This window comes from Etheostoma cragini, chromosome 16, assembly GCF_013103735.1.
Source record: "Etheostoma cragini isolate CJK2018 chromosome 16, CSU_Ecrag_1.0, whole genome shotgun sequence".
NCBI classification, from domain to species: Eukaryota; Metazoa; Chordata; class Actinopteri; order Perciformes; family Percidae; genus Etheostoma; species Etheostoma cragini.
This window is the reverse complement of record NC_048422.1, coordinates 23,996,729-24,005,642: the sequence shown is the minus strand read 5'-3', so window position 1 is coordinate 24,005,642 and position 8,914 is coordinate 23,996,729. Positions and strand designations below refer to the sequence as shown.

Below are 8,914 nucleotides of genomic sequence, written 5' to 3'. Positions count from 1 at the left end.
AGTGTGGATGTTACAATGGTCCTTCGGGAGTTTCTAGGGCTAATTAAAGATATTCTAGTTGTTAGTGAGAAGGTTCTAAGGGTCCATTAGTGAGCTCTAGGTGTCCTTTAGGAGACCCTAGAGGTCCCTTAATATGTCCTGTTGACATTGGGGATGTTATAATGGTCCTTTGGGAGTTTCTAGGGCTAATTAAAGATATTCTAGTTGTCATTAAGAAGGTTCTGGGGGTCCTGTAAGATGGGTGGTTAGTGATCATTGAGAATGTTCAAGGGGTCCATTAGGGAGCTTTAGGTTCTCCCCTTAGAGGTCCTTTAATATGTCCTGTTGACATTCATTCGTTTCTAGGGGTAATTAAAGACATTCTAGTTGTTATTGAGAAGGTTCTAGGGGTCCATTAGGGAGTTCTAGGTATCCTTTAGGAGACCCTAGCGGTCCTTTAATATGTCCTGTTTACATTGGGGATGTTATAATGGTCCTTTGGGAGTTTCTAGGGGTAACTAAAGATATGCTAGTCGCCACTGAGAGAGTTCTAGGGGTCCTGTGAGATGTTCGACATGCCCGGGGTGATTAGTTGTCTTTGAGGGAAGTTCTGTATACACATTTGACTATTTATTTTCATTATTTATGGTCATTTTTTGTGGTTTTATCTTCAGAGTGTCTTGGACTTTTTCCCCCTGTTCCTTGCTTTCTGCAACACTGTGAATTTCCCCGTAAAGAAGCTGTCGTGGTCATTGAAGATGTGTCATTGGACCTTTTTATGAGATTTTTTCGGGCTCCTATAGGTGGCTGAGCATCTATGAAGCTGTTCTGGTCGGTCACTTGTATATTTCCCTGAGAGACTTTGGAAGCCATAAAAATGTGAATAACCTCCCTCCCCTACCCCTAAACTAAAAATACACATTTGTCAACAAATAAAACAGCATGCAGTCAGCTTTAAGCCTTGTGATGACATGCCATCCTACTTCTCATGAACAACTACTTTGTAATATAACTCTGTAACCCCCGCAGCTTCCTTCGAATTTTGCAGTACACAGCCTTCGCTTCATTATATATGAAAACACGAGCAGATGGCTTTACTCTCAGGCTGCATGACCAAGTGCATAGAAGTGCATAAACACGCATCTTAAATAACACTTAATGCTCTACTGAATTCATAGTATTTAAGCACATTTTTGTGTTTCCAACTTGTATACATTCAAAGACTTGTTCTTGTATTTTATTCTATTATTACTTCATGTATATTGTATCCTAGTAGTTCATTTATATTTGTATTCTGTGTTGTGTGACTGATTTTGGTGCCGGAACACTGTAATTTCCCATTTTTTTGGGGATCTATAAATATCTATCTATCTATCTATCTATCTATCTATCTATCTATCTATCTATCTATCTATCTGATTCATCCCTTCATGGTGCTCGGGTGTACTCACGCTCCTCCGGGGACCCTCACGCTGCCCACTCTGTCGCAGAAGCCGTGCGCCCACAGGGTTGGCACATCATCCTCCTGGATCTCCATCTTGTTGCCCTTGAAGTCGGAGAGCTCGTACAGGCAGATCTTGTGCTCCATGCTGTCCTGCAGGGGGGGGTTAAGAGTCAACTTCCAGGCTGTTCTCATGAAGCATTCGCGCATATAGCATCGAACTAAAGCACTGTATTTTGTAAGTATTCCACGTATTTGTTACTGCATGCACCACGTTGACCGCTGCTGTATAAGAACGCTCTGGTCCGCATGTAACACCGCGATTTCAAACCGGGGGAGGGGAGTTCACGTCCTGGGGAAAACACAAGACTTTCACCTGAGAAACGCGTGTTTCGGATTGTTTTAACCCTAACCACCATCTTTTTTCCTGAACTGATGGTTTAGGCGGTTGCCTGCCAATCGGAAGGTTGGCGGTTCGATCCTCTGGCCCTGCAGCCCCGTGTCGAAGTGTCTTTGGGCAAGACGCTGAACCCCGAGTTCATCTGACAAGCAGGTGTGTGTAGATGTGTGTGAATGGTGAATGGTTCCTGTTAAAACGCTTTGAGTAGTTGTTCCAACTAGAACAGCGCTATATAAGAACCATCCATTCACTTAACTAGCATTTTGGTGTCTAAACTTAACCGTCGTCGCTGTATGATGCTCACCTTTTGTCGGCGAAACTCAACTGCCCCGACCTCTGAAAGGCCCGTCATCTCGCAGTTCAACTGTAAAGACCGCTAAACTTAACTATCACGTGACCTGCCGGGGGTTGCCTAATTATTTAGGATATCATACGAATTATTGTGCACACGTTTTCATTGCAAAGTTAATACCGGCCAATCTCACAGTTCAAGGTGTTTCGCGGTTTCACAGTTTTTTAACCCGTGTGTGGTATCCGGGTCAAATTGACCCATTTCAGATTTTTACAAGAAGAAAAATGGAACAAGTTAAATTTTTTCTTCGTGAAATCAGCGTCCTTTCCTGATTTCCTGTGATAAACATGTATCCCTGACTCAGAGCATTATTCTGGATATGACACTTATGTTGTTTCCATAGTGGATTTTTAACATGAATTATAACTTATGACAAAAAACCCCACTTCCATGTTTAATAGTGTGCTAGTAGAGACTGATGCATTCCTTAAACATATATGTTATCTCAGCTGTTTGGAATTGAGATAAAGACAATACACGTTAATAGATTATGGAGGAAAATGTTATTTCAGACTTATTTTTAAAACCCCAAATAACTCCCGAAAGTGAAGCTAATACAAGGGTCAAGTTCACTAAATGCAACATCTTTCGTGAAACGCAGCAGTCTTGACTGTGACTTTTGGCCCTAATACGAGATGATACCGGTGTAACTGTACCATGCGGATGGGCCTGAGGGACATGAGGCAGTCACTGCGGTAGGAGTTGCTCCAGGTGTCCCAGCGAGGATACTCTCCCTTCTCCAGGATGAACATCTCCCCACGGAAGTTAGTCTGCTCGTAGGCAACAAAGCTGGAAGAGGGCGTCCGCCGGGCGCACAGGGGGTTGCAGAGGGACAGGAGAGGACAATTAGAGGAAAGACAACAAGCGAAACCAATCCGTCCGTACACCGAGTCTGTGTGTCCACTTACGGGCCGCACTCCACAATGATGCTACGCACTCTGTCCATGCCACGGTCACACACGTTCATACACTCATTCTGGACCTCCATCATCCGGCCCTGGAAGTTCTCCTGGTCGAACATCATGATCTGCACACAGAGGCAACATCACAGGTTATAACAGCATGCCCCCCCCCCCCCCCCCCCCCCCCCCACCAAAAAAAAAACAGGGCTTGTTATGTTTCATTAAAAGGCCACATGCTCTCCCAGAGGATCAACCTGCTTACACAACACACACACTTTCTAAATATTCTTTCAACACTGAGTATAGGGCTGCAAGTAAAGATTGCTTTCATTGTCGAATGTCCGGATTATTCTCTAGATTAATGGATTGGTCTCTAAAATTTCCAAAAATTGTGGAAACTATGGATCAGGGTTTCCCCAAAAGCCCAAAATGTTCAGCTTACTGTGACAGAGGAGAGAAGAAACTAGAAGATATTCACATTTAAGAAGCGGCAATCACACACGTTTTACTCTTTTCCCAAAAAAATGGACTTGATTAATCGATCATTTAAACAGTCGGCGATTAATTTAACCCTAACCCTCCAGAAAAACGTGATTATGCGATTGCAACATATAATCAGCCAAAGTCTGCATATTTATGCGGGGGACCACATTTTTTCAAAGACGCTGCACTTCTGCCGGAAAATTTGCCAATTTATGCACAAAATAATGCGGAGCTTGATGATGAAATCCCGGCAGGATTTTATAATTCCCGCATTTCTGTTGCAAAAAAGTCACAAATGTCTTGGCAGAAAGTGGAAAAATGTTGTGTTTACTTCACAATCATGCAAATAAAACGGCATAAATATCCCGGAAATTCCATAGAATTTTTTTATTTTTGCCGCGTAATCAAGGATCTTTGCAACAGTCACAAAAAATCTCTGCATTTTAATCATTAAGCAATTCATTGTTGCCGTTTCATGAATTATTTCAACTCTAAATTGGCCTCAAGAATCTGTGTCAGAAAGTGTATTTATCCGAGTATTTTTCTTTCATGCTACTTCATACTTGGAGGCCTACTCTAATATTCTACTTTAATTAATTAATTGGAATAAAAACATTAAAGTAATGTAGAGCAAAAACCTCAATGAAAAGCTGCCTTTAAAGTGTCCGTTCACTTAAGTCACATGTAAATAAAGGGCTAAAAAATCTTAAAAACAAAACAAAAAAGGAAATATGGCTGTGATGTATTTAATCTAAGTGTCTAAATAAGTGTTTTCCTTTTTATGCTATTACTCTTTGCAGCTCTATCTATCTAATACTCTATCCATCTAATACTTAGTTGCCTTTTTAAGGTACTTGTACTGAATATTTCCATTTTCTGCTACTTTATACTTCTACTCTGCCAATATTTTGATGCTGGTACTTTAACTTAAATCATATTTTTTACTGCAGGACGTGTACTTGTATCAGAGTATTCCTCCACTAATACTTAGTTGCCTTTTTAAGGTACTTGTACTGAATATTTCCATTTTCTGCTACTTTATACTTCTACTCTGCCAATATTTTGATGCTGGTACTTTAACTTAAATCACATTTTTTACTGCAGGACGTGTACTTGTATCAGAGTATTCCTCCACTGTGGTATTAAAAACCTCCTATTTGCAGCTCTGGGAAGTTGTCTGCCAGTCTGGATGGGAGGATACGTTGTCTTTTGCGCTTTAAATAAATAAGATTGGGTGGAAAGGACAGCCGAGACTCACTCTGTAGGATCCCATGCCGGGCTCTCCGGTCTTGGTGGCCTTGCTGGAGGCAGCGGGGGCGGGGGCTCCCTTGTCCTTGGCGTCGGTGCCCTGGCTGGAGGCGGACTTGGCGGTCTGAGACATGGTGAGGGGCTTCAGGAGAGTCTGGGGAAGAGATGGAGGGAAAGACAGAAATAGAGGTGTCGATGGAAAGTGACAGCGTGGCAGACGGGGAAAGGGAAGGAGAAGAAACGTGGCTCGGAGGGACGGTCTGTTTATGGGGTTGGATTAAAACTAGGGCTGCAAATAATGATCGTTTTCTTTTATCGATTAATGTCTGGGCTTTAAAATGTCAGAAAATATGGATAAATGTCACTCCCACTTTCTCAAAGTCCAAGTTAATGTCTTTAAATGTGTTGTTTTGTCAGTCCAAAACCCAAAGATATTCAGTTTAATATAATATTTATCTCCATATTTGAGTGACAGGAGACGGCATTTTCTGCCCTTCAATGTGAAAAATTACTTTTTTGACAAATGTCCGTAAATACAAAAAAAAATAATGTCACCCGATGTCTATTAATGTCTTTGTTCAAGTATGATATAAAACCTTCATATTTTAAAGGCTAAAAACAGCATTTTCTGCCATGAAAAACGATTCTACTGATTAATCGATTCATCATTTGGTCGATAAAATGTCAACAAATTGTGAAAAGTGTCCCTTGATGTTGTTAGATGTCTAGTTTTGGCAGTCGAAAACCCAAAAATATTCAACTTAATGTGATATAAACCAGAAAAAAAGCAGAGAAATCTCTATATTTGAGAGGCTGAAAACTGAAATTTCAGCCGTTGTTGCATGAAAAACGACTCGACTATCGAAATCGTTGCCTGTTATTTTCCAACAATCGACTTCTCGTTGCAGCTCTAACTAAAACCCCGTGTTGTGTTTATGCGGGGGGTTTATTTGGGCCCTTGTGTTTTGGCTCCCCCCCCCCCCACCCACCCAGCCAGGCTGAGGGTGTTTTTCCCGGGTGTGTTGTGCAGGGAGAGGGCCCTGGCTCTGGATGTCCTGCTGTGTGTGTGTCTGTGTGTGTGTGTGTGTGTGTGTCTGTGTGTGTGTGTGTGTGTGTGTGTGTGTGTGTGTGTGTCTGTGTGTGTCCTTACCTGCGTGAGTAAAGCTTGCAGTGCCGTGTGTGGGAGGCTGGCTCGTGCTGGTGCCTCCAACGCTCGACCCCAAGCTTTTATACTCTGGCAAAGGCCGAACGTGGAGGCTCACGGCACAATAGAAAGCCCGTCGTCATCACAGTCGGCCCGTGCCAACGCCAGCGGGTCGTCGCACAGCCTGGAAACACCCGTCGGCCCCCCCGGGCGTGCCTGTAAGCATTTTACTGTCAAAAGAAAACCCCTGACCGAGGCAGTTTGCCCCCCTTGTGTGTTGGGCTGGTGGGGCTGGAGGCCATGGTTGCATGTGGAGAGGAGGAATGCAAAGGTTCAGAGGGCACAAAGAGGTAATCCCTTCTTTATGTCACCTACAGGGGAACACAGACACACAACACACTCCCTGGAGTACAAAGATTTGAATGGATAATTGGATAATAATTTGGGCGAGGGATCAGAATGTCTCTTGGTAGACCGCGGGGCCTGGACGGAGGGGTGATTTGTTTATTTAATGCGTTTTTTTAACTTTTATTTTGTTGAAGAATGAGGCTGCAGACGATCCAAACCCTTGTTGTTATCAATGAATCCCACGAAAAGACCAAAACCAGCTATGTGTTAGTGTGTTGTTGTCTGTAAAACTCTCTGATCTGTTCGTGTCCCTCAGCTCCAAGCTAATAAGTTCCTTCTGGAGACGTAGATCTTATCCCTCCATCCCAAACATAGAGCTTCTTACAGCTGTAATGATAAGTCCACTAAAGAAATTAGAATTAGAAAAATAATCACCAGATACTTTGACAATAAATTAATCATTAAGGTCATTTTTCATGCTTAAATGGCAGAAAACGCTGTTTTATATGAAGATTTCCTGTCAATGCAAAAGACATTTGAAGACATCACCTTGTACTTTAAGAAACTGAGATCAACATTTTTCACTTTATCATGACATTTTATAGACCAAGCGGTTGATCGTTAGTGATTCTTCATGCAAAAATGGCAGGAAATGCTTTTATAGCCTCCCAAATAAGGTGATTACCTGCTCTTTTTATCATCTGCAGGGGAACACAGACACACAACGCACTCCCTGAAAAACTAAGATTTTGAATCGTCCATCCACCTCAAACATAGAGCTTCATGGTTTTGAAGAACTGCTTTCTTAATGATCTTTAAAGTCTCCCATTGGTCAGTTCTGGCTCAATATCGCATCCAAAACTTCCGCTTTGTTTAATGTTACTGGGCCTGTTTCTGCAGAAAATCTCCATATTTGAGAGACTGAAGACAGCATTTTAATTTGACAATTGTTTCAATTCAATTTCAATTCAATTTTATTTATAGTACCAATTCATAACAAAAGTTATCTCGAGACACTTTTTAGATAGAGCGGGTCTAGACCACACTCCAGAATTTACAAGGACCCAACAGGTCTAGTAGTTTCCTCCAGGGCAAGCAACAGGGCCACAGTGGAGAGGAAAAACTTCCTTTTAAGAAGAAACCTGGGACAGACCCAGACCCAGACCCAGACCCAGGCCCAGACCCAGGCCCAGACCCAGGCCCAGACCCAGACCCAGACCCAGGCCCAGACCCAGACCCAGACCCAGACCCAGGCCCAGACCCAGGCCCAGACCCAGGCCCAGACCCAGACCCAGACGCAGGCCCAGACCCAGACCCAGACCCAGGCCCAGACCCAGGCCCAGACCCAGGCCCAGACCCAGGCCCAGGCCCAGACCCAGGCCCAGACCCAGACCCAGACCCAGGCCCAGACCCAGACCCAGGCCCAGACCCAGGCTTTTGGTAGGCGGTGTCTGACAACCGGTTGGGGTTAGAATGAAGAGTGGCAAAAACAGTCACAAAAAATAGTAGTAGTTCTTTGTAGTGTACTGTGGGGCATTACTAGGATCCCTGATCCAAGGAAACAGGCTGTTTCTCTGTTTTATATCATGTCAAAGGGAATATCTTTGGGTTTAGGCTGACAAAACTAGACATTTAAAGGCATCACCTTGGGTTTTGAGAAACTTGATGTGACATTTCCCAGTTTTGTCTGGCATTCATGCACCTGATAATGGAACAGTGACACGGCGCTTGTTGGTGAACCACTGGACGTGATGAGCTTTCTATTATCTCTGTTTAGTTTTTTTTACAAGTTTAAACATAAAATGCTCTAATAAAGAGTTGATGACTGGAGAATAAGGCTTTATGATCCTGTGAGCAAGATCAAGCTCATTAGCTCGGTCGCTAACAAAACAGTGAGTTTAAAAGACGTAGTATTTGGACCATCGACTCCTGTCCCTATCTGTGCAACACAGCTAATAAACTACACAATTTCTCTATTTCAACACATTTTTACTTCCATGGCGTAACATATGGACGCTTGGTCAAGGTGCCTTTGGCGTTGTTATTGGCGGTAAAAGACTCCTTTAGCGTCAGATCTAAACGCACTTTATCTAAACACACTGGGTCAGGAATATTGGTGTAACTTTCAACGCAGTTAGGTTTAGGAAAAGATGGTGGGTGGGCTTCTAAAAGGTATGTTTACATGATACTCTGAACAAGAATGGGACAGTAAAAGAAGACAGGTAAAGAAGAACATGACGGTTGGGTTTAGGAGAAGAAGAACATGACGGTTGGGTTTAGGAGAAGAAGAACGGGACAGTTGGGTTTAGAAGAAGAAGAACATGACGGTTGGGTTTAGAAGAAGAAGAACATGACCGTTGGGTTTAGAAGATGAAGAACATGGCGGTTGGGTTTAGGAGAAGAAGAACATGACGGTTGGGTTTAGAAGAAGAAGAACGGGACGGTTGGGTTTAGAAGAAGAAGAACATGACCGTTGGGTTTAGAAGAAGAAGAACATGACCGTTGGGTTTAGGAGAAGAAGAACATGACCGTTGGGTTCAGAAGAAGAAGAACGGGACAGTTGGGTTTAGGAGAAGAAGAACATGACGGTTGGGTTTAGAAGAAGAAGAACATGACG

At 43.1% G+C, this 8,914-nt stretch overlaps 1 protein-coding gene across 1 annotated transcript in view; it reads right to left on the bottom strand.

The window, feature by feature from the left end:
* crybb1 (crystallin, beta B1) overlaps positions 1-6,164 on the bottom strand; it is an 8,067-nt gene extending 1,903 nt beyond the window's left edge. The window contains exons 1-5 of the mRNA XM_034896656.1: positions 5,956-6,164; positions 4,816-4,959; positions 3,081-3,199; positions 2,829-2,961; positions 1,431-1,573 (exon numbers count right to left, since the gene is read on the bottom strand). Of these exons, the coding sequence (XP_034752547.1) occupies positions 1,431-1,573; positions 2,829-2,961; positions 3,081-3,199; positions 4,816-4,938 (518 nt within the window). The 5' untranslated portion in view covers positions 4,939-4,959; positions 5,956-6,164. The remainder of the gene's footprint in view (positions 1-1,430; positions 1,574-2,828; positions 2,962-3,080; positions 3,200-4,815; positions 4,960-5,955) is intronic.
* Positions 6,165-8,914: the final 2,750 nt, after the last annotated feature.